Here is a 19,682-nt window from a genome sequence, read left to right on the forward strand (position 1 = left end):
TCGGAGTTCCAAAAGACTTCGATTATGACGTGCCAACAAAATTAAACCGACAACAAAAGATCTCCATTTTGCTGATCCACCACCCTATTTTAATTAGCTATTACATACAAATGTCAGTATCAAATTTAACTGAAAATCACTTTAACATTGGTCTTAACCTCTTGTGTAGACAGACGTACGGACATGCACACCTTTCGTCAATGAAATCTTAAAAAATCGTTTCATTGTGTTGCCTATGACATAACTTCCGCCTGCAAATGTAAGCGCAGATGTAAACTTGATTCAGACAAACGTTTTGTCTGACCCACAGATGAAACTACTGATATACATTGCGTTTCCTTACCCCATTCTTGTCCGTCTTTTGCCGAGAGAGCTCCCTCTGGAGTCGAGTCACCTGCATTTTCTCCCGCCTGGACACCGATTTTTCCTCTGCCAGCTGACGACTGAGGTCTTCTATTTTTCTCTCCAGGACATCCTGTAAAAAACACAAAACATGAGAATTAAAATATTCCTTTGAGACAAAACCTTGTTGATCATCAAACCTCTTCGTACCATTCTTATTCAGTGCCATATCAAGTCATACCGTTGTATCGAGCGAGGTAAAATCGCCATGGCTGGAACATCAGAATGTAATTCGTCATATCAATTAGCTTTTATAGTGGGTTCATTGCACAAATAAATAGCCATATTTACACACGCTACAAAATAAATAGACAAATCTAACCACGCTACATGTAAACAGAAATATCTAACCACGCTACATGTAAACAGACATATGTAACCACGCTACATGTAAACAGACATATCTAACCGCGCTACATGTAAACAGACATATCTAACCACGCTACATGTAAACAGACATATCTAACCGCGCTACATGTAAACAGACATATCTAACCACGCTACATGTAAACAGACATATCTAACCACGCTACATGTAAACAGAACCATCTAACCGCGCTACATGTAAACAGACATATCTAATCACGCTACATGTAAACAGACATATCTAACCGTGCTACATGTAAAAAGACATATCTAACCACGCTACATGTAAACTGACATATCTAACCACGCTACATGTAAACAGACATATCTAACCACGCTACATGTAAACAGAAACATCTAACCGCGCTACATGTAAACAGACATATCTAACCACGCTACATGTAAACAGACATATCTAACCGCGCTACATGTAAACAGACATATCTAACCACGCTACATGTAAACAGACATATCTAACCACGCTACCTGTAAACAGACATATCTAACCACGCTACATGTAAACAGAAACATCTAACCGCGCTACATGTAAACAGACATATCTAACCACACTACATGTAAACAGACAGATCTAACCGCGCTACATGTAAACAGACATATCTAAAAACGCTACATGTAAACAGACATATCTAACCACACTGCATGTAAACAGACATATCTAACCACGCTACGTGTAAACTGACATATCTAACCACACTGCATGTAAACAGACATATCTAACCACGCTACGTGTAAACTGACATATCTAACCGCGATACATGTAAACAGACATATCTAACCACGCTACATGTAAACAGAAACATCTAACCGCGCTACATGTAAACAGACATATCTAACCACACTACATGTAAACAGACAGATCTAACCGCGCTACATGTAAACAGACATATCTAACCACGCTACATGTAAACATACATATCTAACCACGCTACATGTAAACAGAAACATCTAACCGCGCTACATGTAAACAGACATATCTAACCACACTACATGTAAACAGACAGATCTAACCGCGCTACATGTAAACAGACATATCTAACCACACTGCATGTAAACAGACATATCTAACCACGCTACGTGTAAACTGACATATCTAACCGCGATACATGTAAACAGACATATCTAACCGCGCTACATGTAAACAGACATATCTAACCCTCTACATGTAAACTGACATATCTAACCACGCTACATGTAAACAGGCATATCTAATCGCGATACATGTAAACAGACATGTCTGCGATACAAATATGCATATTTAACCACGCTTTACATACATACACATATCTAACCACAGTACAAATAAATATATATATATATATCTAACCACGCTACATACATACATACATACATACATACATACATACATACATACATACATACATTAACTTACACATTTACCCATGCTACAAATAAACAGACATATCAACCACGTTGCAAATAGACATATATAACAAAGCTACACACTTAATCAAGCTACAAATTAATATACATATCTACGCCAGAGATAAACATCTCTAAGCATGTTACAAATAAAATGTTTAAAATATGCCCAGTTCATACAAGTGTTATGATATCCTTTAAATATGTTGGTTTCCTCATTAAAGCTCGAAAAACGAAACGGGAATTAAGTTAGCGTCATCACATTTTATACGAAATTAAAACTCTAGAATGGTCCTCAGCCAGAAAAGAAGAAAACAAAACCAATAGAAACAACATTATGGATATTTTTATGATTTTGAAAAATGTTTAGCATTAGCAAGTGATAATTTTAACACTTTAAGCAATACATAGTTCAATTATGATATATCAAGCATTAGTGACAATTGTAATGTATTAGGAATTCAGTAGGGATAGTTGTATCAACGCAAGCATTCAGTACTCATGCCTCAAACATGTCAAGCCTTACTATTTATAATTTTAACGTATCAGGCCTTAAATAGTGATACATTTAGCATATCAAGTCGTACCTAATTACAATTGTAACCTATCGAGCTTTCAATATTGATAATTTTAATGACTCAAACATTAGATATTGATATTTTGAAAGTAGCTGACCATATATACTATAATGTTAACGTATAAAGCATTAAATAGTGATATTATAACGTATCGAACTTTAAATAGTTATACGTTTAACGTATCAATCATTAAATGGTGATAATTTTAACTGATGAAGGATTGATTGGCGATAGTTTTAACGCATTAAGCATTCAGCTGTAATATTTTTAACGTGTCAAGCATTACAGTTGTGTGTGTGTGTGTGTGTGTGTTTGTGATTAGGATTTTTAACGTAGCTTTAAAATTGTTTCAGTCATATCGCTACGATGTCTGCAGTGTGACAGTTTATAGTGATGTATAGCACTAGGGCATCATGCCGCAGACATGTAGCATGATGTCCCACCCACTTACATTATCCTGACACCAGGCCGACCAGTCCTAACACTAACCTCTTAAAGCTGAGCGCCAAGCGAGGCGGCTGCTAGTACCATGTTTATAAGTCTTTGGTATGACTCAGCTGGGGTTCGAACCGCGACCACCCGCATCTGAAGAGGACGCTCTAACCACTAGGCTACCAGAGCGGTCGACATTCAAGCTTGGTATGAGAAGTTTTGCCATTAGCTTCCCGTGGGTCAGTGTTTTTTTATCGAGGTTTTCCCGGGTTCTTCCTCTAACATTTTTACTGGTTGCCATGTATAGCATATCTGTGCTGAAAATGGCGTTAATCCCACAACAACTACAGCGTTAAAGTGTGATACTTTTGACACATCAATCATTCAATAGTGATAATATAACGCATGTAATATTAAAAAGTTATAATTTTAACATACCTCGATACAGTTAGATTTATGTCGTTACATATTATTGGGGACAAGTAAGAGATTGTTGGGGACAAGTAAGAGATTATTGGGGACAAGTAAGAGATTATTGGGGACAAGTAAGAGAAGAAGTAAAGTTCATATATGTCATATATAAAGATGTTTAAAATGGAAGAAAAACACCACGCATACAACCTCAAAGAGGTTAACACCACGTCTATAACCTCAAAGAGGTTATCTCCCACAACGAACCATTTATTGATTTTAATCAGATATCACATAATTTAGAGAAACAAATTGAATACAGTATATGCATGTATAGCTCAGAGCAGATATTTAAAAAATCGGTACTTATTCAATGGTTTCAGTTAATTCAAGTTTAGAACGTTTTCGATAGAAAGAGACATTGTTTAGTTACGTTTCGAAAACTAAATCATATAGTAAAACGACTACTTGACTTTTTACCAACTGGTGTAGTTGTTAGTGTGCAGGTTAAAAATAAAGCACAGACTAGCCAGACTTGGCAATTGTGTTGTGTTTTTATACAATGCTCTTCACTCCCGTTCCTTGCCACTAAAAGGTCGTGCATGTGCTGATGTGTCATTAAATACTGATTGATCACTCAACCAAAAAAGCAATTAAAATACAGCTACAGCCATTTTTACTCACAGAAAAATGTAAAATGTCCCCCACCCCCTGTATTACATTAGAAAGACCAGGATACGTCTTTATAATGTTGCCAACAGCCATGAATCAGATGATACATTTTACAAACATGCGATCTTTAAACAGGAGAAGACAAAGCTGACGAACGATCTAAACAGTCCTGCTGAAATAAATACAGATTGATGCGTATCGAGTTTTAATATTGGCAGCACCCCTACACTTGAACGTGTGTATCCATTGTTACATTAATGTATGCATTGAGAAATTAGCAATGTTATCATCGTGTATATTGTTAATGTATCTAGCCAATATTAAATGACTATAAATACAGATTTACATTGAAAGTCAGGACAATGTGTAATATGTTTAAACATCACCCATCAACCCCATACTCCCATACTTCTGATTGTATAGTATTCAGTTACAAACAATACCCATCAACCCCATACTCCCATATTTCTGATTGTATAGTATTAAGTTACATACAATACCCATCAACCTCTTACTCCCATATTTCTGATTGTATAGTATTCAGTAAAAAACATTAGCTCCGTTTAGCAAAAAAATAAAAAAAAAACGAAAAATAAAAAATATCCAACTTTTACCCTTCTGCTCATGCGCGAGTCAAATAGTCACTGAAAAACGATGTTTCTAACAAAACTAGGCATTATGTTATTAAAAGATCACCGGGGATTTGGTGTTTTCGGATATATTCAGAAATAGCTTTCAAAATGTGTTTCCTACTCGATTTTCAGGTAAAAATGACAAAAACCTCCAGGGGTTAATGTGTTAAACAGTGCATTTTGATGACGTCACCAAATGTGAATAACCCTTGCGTATTTAATCATTTGTGCATCGACATTGCACATAAATTACAAATTTAGCAATTCCCTGACGATTTGTAAAACAAAATATATAAAAAAAATCCTTGTTAACACATTAAGCCCTAGTGACGACTTAATGAGGCAGGTGGTAGTAGCCTACTGCCGAGCTCTGTAGCGTCATGGTCATGCACGATACACTAAAGTGGGTGGTATTATAGAAAGGTAGACAGATGTAGCTCTACAATGATAACAAATAATCTGGAATATGTAGTTGCACTACAAAATACAGATAAAAAAGCTCATTTTTTTACCCGATTTTTTTCTACCCAAATTTCGCCTGTGGTCGGAATTCGATTTTGTGTCAGGATTTTAGACTTTTTGGTCTCATATCTAAAGCAAACCGGTATGAACTGCAAACAGACAGATGAACCTTTGCAAAAAGTAGCATAAGATGTGCATTTGGAATAGAGAGTGGTCTCGATACAAAAATAATGGCTCCGTTTAAAAAATTAAAAAAAAATCAATAAAAAAAACCCTCAAACTTTTACCCTTCTGCTCATGCGCAAGCCAAATAGCCAATGAAAAACGATGTTTCTAACACAACTAGGCAGTATGTTAGTGAAAGATCGCCTGGGATTTGGTGTTTTCGGACCTATTTAGAAATAGTTTTCAAAGTGTGTTTCCTACTCGATTTTCAGGCGAAAATGACAAAAACCTCCAGGGATTAATGTGTTAAGTCAGCGGGGATGTCTGCATGGCGGGATAATCGAATAGTCAGTAAATCACTAAGTCTGGTAAAGCATTCGTTTTACTGTGTTATGAATCGGATACAATTCGATGATCGGTTAGCGCCTTAAGCTAATAGATCTATGATCGATTAATAATCAATTACTTTGGAAAGCAGATGTCTTGCCAAAAGCAGGGACATTTTTCAAATAGCCTTTAAATGAAATTTAAATGCCTTTTATTGCAATTCAAATAGCCTTTTATTGCAATTCAAATAGCTTTTAAATCCAATTCAAATAGCTTCATTATAATCCTTTTTTTTTCAAAGAGCCGAAACTCAGAGACAGAACCAGGGCGATAATGGCCATGAACCAAATTTCAACCAAACTGACGTCACACAATATAACCGATGCAATAATGATTTCACTGAAAGTGACGACGAATGTTCAGCCTAATCGAGGAATCGGGACAGTTTCAATACAGCCAAGATTCCATAGTATCGTATACATATCGTATACATGTCGTCAACACATCAAAGTCCTAAATATATTGCAGACAAGAATATTTTAACATTGGCAACAAAAGAAGAATATTCTTTTAAAAAATGGAAAATAAATAATTACGTGTGAGTTTACAGGGCTGTACGGAATGCTATTACATCATAAATATATTTCTTGAAAAATGATTGGTCAGTTATCATGATATAAATTCCTGTATTTATGTCTAAACGTATAATACAAGGTACAGTAAATTCGAACAAAACCATAAATAGATCATGTGACTTAGAAGTAACAGAATCATGAATTACAAGATACGTGCAAGTAAGATACATGACACGTACACGGATATATATTCTTAAATAGGTCGCGCGATCAAGGAGACAAGTGTCCTCCCTTGTAGTTATTATATAGTACAAGTATGACACGTCAATTGTAAGGAACGATATGGGCCCCTGTGCTACAACTAGGACTCTGTAAACAATGGACTCCATCCAACCCACTCAATATAGAATAAGTTTAATGTCTCATACACCTGCTTGTTTAACACAATAGTCTAATTGGTGTCTTTGTTGTCTTTGGTGTCTTTGAAGATAATTGTTTACAAGTAGCAACAGTAGCAACAACCTCACTTAAAACAAAACAACCGAATAACTGAGTAATCGGTGTCAATTAATTAACTAATTAATTAATTAATTGCTTAACAGACGTCTAATTTTTTGTTGGGGATGATTTCAATGGATAAATAAACCATATGATTAATTTCGCCATGTGACGAGTCATTTAATATGGGTTAACTTTGGAAAAAGAAGTTGTGTGCCATTCTTTCTTTCAGTTGTGTATTGCCAATCGTCGTGTCTTACACGTTACTTGCAAGTGAAGTGTTCAAGATATGACTGGCTAGATTTCTTACACCCTGTTATAACAAGTGTTCTAGTCTTGATTGGCTGGAGTTCTTGCACTCGGCTAGAACAAGTGTTAACCTAAATACTGATTTTATAGTGTGATAATTGACCAATAATATTCCAATATTTTTTTAATTTGAGCTGGCAAAGATTCTTTTATGGCTAATTTATACAAGAGTTGGATGTATTTGTCAATACAAGCTTATACAATAGTTGGGTCTGTGTGTCAATACAAGCTTATACAATAGTTGGGTCTGTGTGTCAATACAAGTGTATACAATAGTTGGGTCTGCGTGTCAATACAAGCTTATAGAATAGTTAGGTCTGTGTGTCAATACAAGCTTATATAACAGTCGGGTTTGTGTGTCAATACAAGTTTATACAATAGTTGGGTCTGTGTGTCAATACAAGCTTATACAATAGTTGGGTCTGTGTGTCAATACAAGCTTATACAATAGTTGCGTCTGTGTGTCAATGCAAGTTTATACAATAGGCGCGTATGTGTGTCAATACAAGCTTAGTTGGATTTATGTGTGCATACACGATCATACCATTCTTGGGTCTGTGTGTCAATCCAAGTTTATACAATAGTTGGGTCTGTGTGTCAATACAAGCTTATACAATAGTTGGGTCTGTGTGTCGATGCAAGTTTATACAATAGTTCGGTCTGTGTGTCAACACAAGCTTAAACAATAGCTGGGTCTGTGTGTCAATACAAGCTTATACACTAGTTGGGTCTGTGTGTCAATACAAGCTTATACACTAGTTGGGTCTGTGTGTCAATACAAGCTTATACACTGATTGGGTCTGTGTGTCACTACAAGCTTATACACTAGTTGGGTCTGTGTGTCAATACTAGTTTATACAATAGGCGCGTCTGTGTGTCAATACAAGCTTATACCATAGTTTGATTTATGTATCCATACAAGATCATACCATACTTGGGTCTGTGTGTCATTCCAAGTTTATACAATAGCTGGGTCTGTGTCTCAATACAAGATTATACAAAAGTGGGTCCGTGTGTCAATACAAGCTCTACAAGAGTTGGGTCTGTGTTTAATACAAGCTTATATAAGAAGTGGTTCTGTGTGTAAATACAGGCTAATACAAGAGTTGGTTTGTGTGTAAATAGAGGCATATGCAAGAGTTGATTTGTGTGTAAATACAAGCTAATAGAAGAGTTGGTTTGTTTGTAAACACAGGCATACGCAAGAGTTGGTTTGTGAGTAAATAGAGACATGCACAAGAGTTGGTATGTGTGTAAATACAGGCTAATACAAGAGTTAGGTTTGCCTGTCTGTGTGTGTGTGTGTGTGTACATGCTTATACAGGAGTTAGGGTTGTTTGTTAATAAAACGTATAAAACAGTCGGGTTTGTGTGTTATGACAAACTTATACAAGAGGTGAATTTGTGTGCAAATGCAGGCATATACAAGAGCAGGATTTTGTGTGTAATTACAAACGTATACAAGAGCAAGGTTTTCTGTGTAAATGCAGGCTTAAAAAAGAGCTTTGTTTGTGTGTAAATACAAGTTTATACCATAGCTGAGTTTGTGTGTAAATACAAGATTATACCATAGCTGAGTTTGTGTGTAAATACAAGTTTATACCAAGGCTTGAGTTTCGTATAAATACAAGAGTACACTCATTAAAATGCATACACTAATGTATCAAGAATTTGGACCACAATATATAAGGGCACTTTCCATTGTTGTTTTTATTTGGGTGGTTGGGTGGGAGAAGAGGGGAGTGAGGGTATTTTTGTTCTTAGCATTTAATGATGGCGTCATCATTAACTTTATTTGTTAATTGTTCCACGAAGCGGGGTAAGGAACAAAGCTAAATTTGTTCACCTTTGAAAACACATAATTATATGCATGAACTAGTGCTAGTGTTGCAATAATTTGAACTATTATGTAAGGCTCTGGCCATTTTATAATTTTTTCGGGTTGGGGGTGGTGTCCTGGATTTTTTCTTCGGGGTGGGGGAAGCGGTGTGATTCTGAGAATGTGCTGTCCTTTTATTCAAAAAGAAAACTAGATTAGGTTCTAAGTGTCTATCCACATGTATTATTTTATCTTAGAAGGAAACAAAACTGTCTTAAAGAGTAAAATGAAAAATTATGCTGTAAATGAAATTCTTAGAGCGATGCCTAATTAGAAAAATCAATCCTAGCCACTTCAAGAGGCTCAAACGCTGTATACAATGCAAGAAAGATTGCACACATACTGAACGTCCTTTACTAATCCCATCGTTTTCCACAGCAAAGTCAACGATAGAATAGCTACCAGTCGTGGTCATACATCCCTGTATATAGCCGGTTCGAAAGATGGCGCCATCGTGCCGATTCCCGGATACAGCTTCAATTTGTATCGTACAAATTTAAGTCATACTCGAATAAATTAAAGATATCAAAAACCTCTAAAAACTCCATTTTCATTATCGTTTAGATTCCCTTTTTAAACTGGAGGCATTGTAAGACCTTAAATCTAACAACTAGTTACTACCAAGTTTTACATAAACATCATTTTGCACATAAACTCTGGTGGGAAATATTCTGCGTTGTCGGCTGCATATTCGCAGCCAAAACTGTCATAGTTTCTGAGGAGAAAAATTCCACATATTAACTTCATCATTATATAAATCGGCATGGTTTCTCTACTGGGTAAAATGGAATGAAAACTCCACAAACAAGCTTCAGAATATCAAATTCATAATTGAAGAGATGAGACGGTATGATGCCTCTCGTATATATAGGACACACGTACTTTCCGAAGAGAAAACCTTGACCAAAGTACATACCACCTGAAGGGCGAACCTCAGCCCGAATGCATAACTCCTGACGAGAGAACCCCCACTAGAACGCATAACTCCTGAAGGGTGAACCTCGATCAGAGTGCATACCTCCTGAAGGGTGAACCTTGATCAGAATGCGTACATCCTAAAAGGGCGCTCCTTGGCTAGAATGCATACCTCTGAAGAGCGAACCACTAGAATGCATACCTCCCGAAGGGTAAACCTCGCCCAAAGTGCATACCTCCTGAAGGGCGAGCCTCAGCCAGAATGCATACCTCATGGAGGGCGAGCCTTGATCAGAAGGCATACCTCCACCAAAACGCATATCATGACAGTATCAACAGACAGTGGAACAGTTTTGTATGGTGTATCGACTTCCTATGAAACAGGTTTTTCAAGCCAACTTGATTAAGATCCTTTCAGACGGTGTTTCAATTTAATCAGCACACTAGAGATTACACATGTTGTTAATGTACCATAATGACCAATATATGAAGGACATACTCTCAAAAGTGTTTATTCATTAATTTTTAAAATTGTTTATTCATTTATTTAATATACTTTTTAAAGAATAGTTAACATGTTTGCGTTTTATATTTTATATTGTAGAAATAGCGGTTTACCTTTATTGGGAATAGTATATCTTCCAAACGTCTTGGACCAATTTTGTAATTTGTTTCATATTAATCGGTAATCGGTACTACACAACCAAAACATTGCCGATGTGCCGTCTTCCGAAATACAGAAATACGAGATTCATAAGAAATGCAGCATGCGAAAATGATTTACTGTAGACATCTATAAAGCTTTTGGATAAACTGAAAGTTAACTCGTTTAAGCTGAAGCTTATTATGCAAGTTGTTCAAGAACTTAAGCTAAATATCATTTCTTTAGCAAATTAAGATAAAATGTAGAAGGATAGAATGTGGATTTGATTTGCTAAGTCTTATGCTGGGAGCAGAATAACTAAAGTTCACGTTTCAGCCACTTCTTGAACAAAAGTTATGCTAATTCCAAATAGAGATCAATCTGACCGTTCAAGTCCGTCTTTTCAGTCTCAGCTCTAACACCCACCTCATAATAGTGACAGATACTGACCCCGATTCCACCGTTCCCAATCTACAATGAAGTGTGAGCTGACATTTTCGACGTTTCAATTAACAATGTGCACAACAGTCTCTATGGGAGTAATGTTGGCCTTCAGGCTTTTTCACACTTACAGAAAAACTGCATTTGTCCCTGTTGATATTAAGTCGAGATTTCGGGATGGAGAGAGGTGGATTTAATAGCTTTATTGGCCCCGTCATTGTATTTTTATGGCACACTGATATCAGTCTCCTTAAATGGAACGCGAATGAAAAGAGGTTTACAAGATATTCGTAAAAAGAGATTGAACCGAGACAACTTGACCCCTAGCACTATAAATTAAAAGATAGTCAGCATTAATACACGTGTGTCTGCATGTGTGTGTCTGTGTGTGTTGGAGGAGGAGGATTCAGAATGGGAAAATTGTTACACAGCGAACAATATTGCATCACCTACATTTTCTTTGCGGAGTCAAAATATTGAATGGTATTTTTATGTGGGTTTCGTGCCTCTTTTACGTAGAAAATTTCTTCTCTGACAAGGTTACGTTGTTGCACAAAACGAAAGAAGAGAAAATGTAAGTATGTCTGTCTGTCTGTCTGTATGTATGTATGTATGTATGAATGAATGGATGAATGCGTGCATGTATGTGTGTATGTATTAAGAAAAGTATGTATACATTTGGCATTAGTACATTTCTCTACACCCAATCCACCTAACACACACACGCAAGCACGAACACACACACGTGTAGTTATTCATTCTTAAAAGAAGTCCCATATATAGGTCACGATGTCAAAAGTATACAAGGAAGCAAATAGAGAAATAACAGTTGCTAATATAAAGATGTAAATCTATAGGTCAACATGAACCCGCTCTTGTTCTTCCAGCCTAAATTATATATTATGAAATTATTATAGTTAACTAAATTATTAAGGACACAGTTGTCATTGCGCAACTGTAATTTATAACAGTGTTCACATGCAGCTGTAATTTGTAATAGCCTGGTTTCTCAAGCAGATGTATGCAATAACCCAGGTTCTCATGCAGCTGTAATTTGTAATAGCCTGGTTTCTCAAACAGATGTATGCAATAACCCAGGTTCTCATGCAGCTGTAATTTGTAATAGCCTGGTTTCTCAAACAGTTGTATGCAATAACCCAGGTTCTCATGCAGCTGTAATTTGTAATAGTCTGGTTTCTCAAACAGTTGTATGCAATAAACCAGGTTCTCGTACAGCTGTAATTTGTAATAGCCTGGTTTCTCAAACAGATGTATGTAATAACCCAGGTTCTCATGCAGCTGTAATTTGTAATAGCCTGGTTTCTCAAACAGATGTATGCAATAACCCAGGTTCTCATGCAACTGTAATTTGTAATAGTCTGTGTTCTGAAGCAATGCATCGTGGATTGTATCATACGAATGTGCTCCATATTGATAAATACATCACCTCTCTCTGTGATATAACGCAGGTGCTACACATAGGCAAGTATACATATCGACTGAGGTGAGATATAGGTTTTTGAGTTCCGCCAAGTATACATCTAAATCCATCATTATCACGCAGTAGTATCATCAGGTTTACAGGGTCTGGAGCCTCCTGGGCTGCAAACTTTCACGCCCCTCACGTATTGCCCAGACGGTATCAGCATCTTGTGGGGCGCTTAATGACGACGTATCGCTCGGATAAGATTATTCTAACGGGATGACGAGTAAGAAGAACGTGGATATCTTGAAAAAAGCTATTAAAAAACCTAACAGATATCAGTACATCCACTCGATTTAGGGACTTCAAATTAATTTTGGACTTAATTTAACAAAACTATAAAATAAACTTGACCCTAAATCTTTTTACGTTATTTTTTTCCAAATTGTGACTGACTCTTGTTCTGTTTGAAAGTAAATAATTTCGTGGATGTGGCGAGTGCTCGGGACATTGACATGGTAAAGCCATATCCAAAGATTTAAGAGAGAAATATAATGCGAACATTTCGCTTGGGGTGGCGGAAGGGGGGGGGGAGCAACTACACCTTCGGTGAATCCAACGTATCTTTGAAGATATCAAGACAGGATACTAAGCAAATCGAACTTGACAAGCAATTTTCTGATATACGAAGGAATGTTAATCGTCAGCCAAAGTCAATACTTCTAAACTTTTAAAAATACGAATGCAGTGTAACTCCTTTTATCCGTACTCTATCAAACCAGTTGTCCTTTTTCCTAAACGGTAAATTCTAGAAACAGTTTTCAATGTTTTGTTCTTTGAAGTTACTCGCTTTTCAAGGTTCCACGCAAATTTGTCCAAAAAATGGGTGGGAACACAGGTATCTGAACCCAATGAATTTCACTGTAAGGAAACTGAATTATATGACTTGGATCCGATAGCTCAGGGTTTATGTGATCGTTCTGCATTTTTCCAATCTCATATTCGATCGCGATTTCCAGAAAGCGCAAGGAAAGTGTTGGTCTATACACGTTATGTGGTTTCCTCGTCGTCTCAGACGAATCCGCCTCATCGATGACTTAAGCCGTTGGGAACAATCTATTTATATTGTTAGCATTCCTACTTTCAGATCTGACTGCTTTGGTGGCCTAATGGTTAGAGCACCCGCCCCGGATGTGGGATGTCGTGGGTTCGAACCCAGGCCGAGTCATACCAAAGACTTCTAAACATTATACTAAAATCTGCTTCACTGGGCGCTCAGCATTAAAAGGTTAGTGTTAGGACTGGTCGGCCTAGTGTCAGGATAATGTGACTGGCTGGGGGACATCATGCTACATGTCTGCGGCATGATAACCCAGTGCTAAACATCACTTTAAACTGCCACACTGCAGACATCGTAGCGATATGACTGGAAAATTGTTAAAGTTACCTTACAAATCTAAATCACACACACACACACACACACACTTTCAGATCTGACGTCGGATACATAGTATATACTGTAAAGCTAACGGAACTTTACGGCAAACAAGCAATCCATAACATAACATTGCAAAACGGACACGTGACTGACAATAGCAGACACGTGACTGACAATAGTCTTCCAGGTTTTACAAACGCTTTACTGTGTTTAAAAATGTACCCGTGACTCCCGATGTGTAAAAGGTGACTTGCAGATTTAGGAAAGTGGAAATGTTAGTACTAGAATGGCATCTTATGGTTTCTAATTTGTCACAGCAACATAAATGGATTCATTTAAAAAGTGGCCATTGGTTATTGTCGTCTTTCAAATCGGACTATATCAGGTCCGTAGAGCGTGACTCTTGTTTATAGTTTTTATTTAAAAAAGACTATACGGGTACAGTGAAGAACCACAATCTGACCCATTAAGAGAATGTATTAGTAATAATTGTCGTTTATAAACGATTATATAAGGCCTGTAAAAATAATGGATTAATCGGGAGGATTCGTTTAAACGAACTATATCAGGCCTGCTAAGAAAAAAATTCCAACATAATTGGTTATAAATGTTTATTACAACAGACTCATTAAGGTCCATAAAGAGCGTCAGTTGTTTATGTAAAACGTATCATATCGAGCAGTTGACGATAGTTGTTACTTAAAACGCACTATATAGGGACGATTGTTTCAAAAAGACGATATCCAGACGATTGTTTAAAACGGATTATATCGGGTATATTGTTTAAAACGGAATACATCGGGACGATTGCTTAAAACGGACTATATAGGGACGATTATTCAAAATGGACTACATCTGGTTCATGAGAGATTTGATGTCGCCCAACAACAAGGTTCTAGGTATTTGGATTGCGTAATACATTCACAGTAAATCCTTGTTCTCGGTATACGAATGAAAGTGGCATTTTAAATTTATTGTTTCTCAGAAATGTGTAACGTAGTTAAAAACACATTGCCTCGACAAAGAGGGCCATAATCAAAGCGATTTCCTAAAAAAATGTAACATTGACGCAGAAATCAAAATTTTAACGTAGAGGGACAATACTAGTTAACTCCAAAGTTAAATCTCCGCCAGTAATGCGTACGCATTGTCTGAAGCATAGGTAAAATTTAATTTCTTACCTCTGAAATGTAACTCGGTGCAGAAATCATCCTTGTCAATTAGTTATGCATCCTTGCTATATCGATTTTGAGAAAATATTATTTTCTGAACTTAGATAAAGGAAATATTTTTCCAAATCTGTAGAGCTTCTTTTTGACGGCGTATGAATACGTGTGACTTTCTTTGTTTCATGTCTAAATTACGCGAGTCCTTGCGAAGTAAGATATCATCGCATTGCCATTTTAAATTCCTACTACCAGAACACAGCCATGCTATCCACTATAAATTAATTCAATAAGTTCATGCACTTAAAACTCCTAGTCACATAGTCTCAGTTCTTTTCAGATTTGGACTACCGACAAAATCTTAGATAATTAAACAACATATCAATTACATCAACATACAAGACATGGATCAGAACACAAACTGTTCAGCAAAGAAACCAGTCTACAATGCACCCAGGGGTTCATGGGGTTAAATGTGATGGTGGCACAGTCAGGCAACTGGAACCATCAAGAACGCGCTATACACATGTCTTTGATCAAGAGTCAAATTTCTTCAGTAATTGAAGACACGAGGTAAATTCCTGGTCAGAAAAACTTCACAGCATGAGGCAATGTAAAAGAATTAGTATAGATAAAACCCTCTACGTGCTGACATTTTATGTTAGATAAAATCATCTACAGCTGAGAAAAAAAATGGCCTTGTAGCGTTCTTCTTCGGGAGTTGTTGTTCTTATTTTGTTGTTGCAAGATCTAACCCATAGTTATATAATATGCATTAATTTCAAAACAGTGGAACGTTCCAGCCAAACAACAACAATTTCAACAGCAACAACAATAGAACTTTCCAATTAGACAGAAACAACAATGGAAATTAAAATCAGAGAACAGCAATGGTGATTTCCAGTCAGACAAGAGCAAAACAAAATGTTTTAATTTCTGCTTTATATTACTGAAGCATTTAAGTGACAACGAATAGCTGACAAAATGACACGAAAATCTATACACTGTTACTGAATAATTCTAATCCACATCATCTCATTGATGGCTAAACTTGAATTAAAATAAATTATACTACTTTGCACAACCACTACAGGACAAGCGCTCTCCCTCTCTCCCCATAACCTTCTCACCAAGTGGATTGCTCATTAGTGTTTTTCATGTGTTACATTCGCTATTTCTAGCAGTGGAGTTATAAGGTATGCTATAATTCTATATGCTGTTATATGCATCTGTTGTGTGGAACTGTTTGCCAACCTATGATCAGCTATTAAATGTACATGTTTGCCAACCTGTGATCAACTGTTATGTCCAGATGTTTGCTAACACAGGATCAACTGTTATATGTATATGTTTGTCAGTCATTGATCAACTGCATTGTTTCTAGTTTGTATGTATACATAAACACCTTTGATATCCTTTTCTAACGTATGGTGCAGCTTCGGTTATCCGTATCAAAAGAGGAAATGGATGGAGGTGGAGGAGATAGAACTGGGATTGTACTAGTTTAGATGTTTCGAAAACGTTATGCTAAAGTCCTGGTTGCATTAAGGGACACGCGGGTTACTGCGTACCGAATCAATCGGAATATTTTGCCCAGACAAACAAGACAATAGCCCACACAGGCTGGTCCGATGGTACGATTCAAACCGGGGCCAATTCTGTAATGGCTCGATACACAAACCCTTCAGACATTGAGACAACTAAACGCATTGGTTTGCAAGGAGCACATTTTGACCACGTTACTTATATTTCCCTATAAGGCTTATAGTTTGATGTGTTGAACATTTAATGGTTTTTTAAATTGTTGTATCACTCCAAATTAATGGACGACTGACTTAGCAATGATTTCAAAGGAACCAATGTTGTGGAATCGTCATGTCATTCCTAAATCCACTGACGACTACTGCCAGATCCCTCCAGAAATCAGAATCATAAGAGTTTAAAATCATTTTAGTAACTGTAACAACCAAAAGAAAGAAACACCGCAGTAGTTGAGTTTATTTAAAATGGCGGATGTGGCGTGTTATACGCAACACATGTTTATCTAGACATCCCTATATATATACAAATTCCAGACTATGCATTCTTAGTTTGTCTGCAACACTTCTTATCAGATGACTTTGTTTTACATCGCAGTACGTAGTTTCATTACTCGTCTCGGGTGATTCACGGCATTTATTATCAATCTCAGACACGATGGTGTTTTTCATCAATCAACGTCTTTTGTTCATGTGTATTTGGGAAAGAATTATATTCCTAATATGGCGTTGACTATCGTAAAAACATCCTGCTCTTCATATTATATTTTTCTTGTTACAAAACACACTAAAGTTAGAAATGACAGATGTTATATACCAGTGATATGCACCCAGAACTACGTGGGTGGGTTGGAATGAGGTGGGGTAGTTAGCAAGTAAGTAAAGGAGCAAAGGACGGAGAGGGGTAAAACAAGGGCAGAGAGTAGCCATGCCCACCCACACCATCATCCACCATCCTGCTTCGTATGAATTTGCAGAATTGTATATAACAGGAATTATGATAGGTTTCTAAATTTTTTATAAACATTTTATAATGTTTGTGAAAACGATATTTTATGATGCAAGACGCATCTCTTTAAGTCATTTAGCCTGGACTTACGGTGGCATGTGTTACATCCCATAACAAAAAGTATGCACTCAGCGTAAGGCAAATTGTTTTTCTAATGAAATAAGTTTTCTGTTGTAATATGCACACTTCTAAAATAAAAGAACGAATGCACGTAACTCCCTACCTTGAACCTCATGCAGATTCAGTGGCGTACTAAAGGTAAAAGGTGCCCGGGGCGACGATGATGGCCCAAAGGGGTTTTGGCGCCCCAAGACCTCTGGCGCACCGGATTTTGACACCCCAAGACCTTCGGCGACCGTGGCAACCGTCCAGTCCCACCCTTCAGCCATAGTACGCTAATGTACATATTTCATATGCATGTTATATTTGTAATAATAGAGTAATTTTGTTCGCAAATATTAAGTTGCTGTTTAATTCCTACATCTATTACTGAGAAATAGTAGGTTTGTTGTCTTATTGCACAGCAACATAAGTATGTATATTAGTGTCGAGGCATTTGGTGTAAATCTCCTTGACCAAGGCACATCATGGTATCTAACTCAGGATGATTTGATAGAAGAATCCTACCACTATGCCACCTTGGCTCTGCCCTCTTTTAATCGTCTCCTACAATACGTAAGAGAGGCGTAGATCACAACAACACATGATACAATCCCCGTTGAGTAGAGACTTTATATACAAAAAAAAGTTTGTATAAAAAAAGTTTGAGAACCAAGGTGAATAACTATATACTTGTTGTTGTTGTCGTTTTTTGTAGGGTTTAACATCATTTTTCAGCACAAGTTAGGCTATACATGGCGGCCAGTATAAATGGTGGAGGAAGAGCCCGGGAAAACCCATGAAAGTACCACCGATCCAAGCGAATGACTATATAGTAGAAGCTGTGTGTGGTTTATTGTCCTCTCTCTTTATCACTCTTGGTAACGAATACCTTTTTAAACTTAGAATTAACAGCTAAACTAAACACCAGTTATTGCATATATTCGCCTATCAGTAGAGTCCAACTGCAAACAACATAGATCCTGATCGACGACATGTCAGAGTCTATGTTGTGTGTTCTACTGATTTGATTACTCATAACAAACTCCATATACATATTTGTGCTAGCGCATTATCTGGATCTGTGCAATTTCCAGCTGATCTCGTCTTATAAGCGAGTATATACCGTAAAATGGAATATATTTACAATATAATGATTCATGGATATTTCGGTTATTAATTACAAATCATTTTAAAACAACGGTTCGTGCATTTAAAAGTTTCTGAATTGGAAATTAAGACCAAAAAGGCTACAAATTTATCTATAGAGATATACATAAGACAACCTCCTTTTATATAAATATTAAATATCTCTCTTCTGAAGCAAATGAATATTCATGTACGCAATATAAAATAAAAGATATTCGACACTGCATTGCATCCGAATCAAAATATCAACACATTTTACTGGGAAATGTGTCATGTATATTTCACCTATTTTGTGTACTTGACCTTTGTATAAGATCGAGGATATAGTTTTGGTATGTACCTTTTTTTGACAAGTTTGTAAGTTATAAATAGACTCTTTACTGATACGTGAGTTCAAAGTCTAGATTTGTTTTCTTCTTTTTTTCTGTTTTATTTTTAAATATAAAGTTCTAGTAACGAAATTCTGACTCACATCCTGGTTATTTCATTTAGTATGATTTTACATAAGTGCATTGTCAAGAAAAATGTATTCTTTCCAATCTTAATATCAGTCTGTGGAATCACTGTTGGTTGTGTTTAGTTACACTTTGAGAAGAATTATTCAACTAAATTATTCATTGGAATTACAAAGTACTCATTTACCTTTGGGTGAAATCACTGATTTGTGATTACTGAGAACTCATTCATAGACGTTCTGGATTATATCACTGTGATACATCAAGACTATTGGTGTATAAGCACATTCAAAACCA

At 36.6% G+C, this 19,682-nt stretch overlaps 1 protein-coding gene across 1 annotated transcript in view; it reads right to left on the reverse strand.

The window, feature by feature from the left end:
* The window catches only part of LOC149790569 (uncharacterized), a 191,274-nt gene that overhangs the window by 139,938 nt on the left and 31,654 nt on the right, over positions 1 to 19,682 (reverse strand). The window contains exon 2 of the mRNA XM_089972637.1: positions 344 to 475. Coding sequence (XP_089828763.1) covers positions 344 to 475 — 132 coding nt within the window. The remainder of the gene's footprint in view (positions 1 to 343; positions 476 to 19,682) is intronic.

Source organism: Sinohyriopsis cumingii, chromosome 10 (genome assembly GCF_028554795.1).
Source record: "Sinohyriopsis cumingii isolate HCF-2022 chromosome 10, ASM2855479v2, whole genome shotgun sequence".
Lineage (NCBI taxonomy): Eukaryota > Metazoa > Mollusca > Bivalvia > Unionida > Unionidae > Sinohyriopsis > Sinohyriopsis cumingii.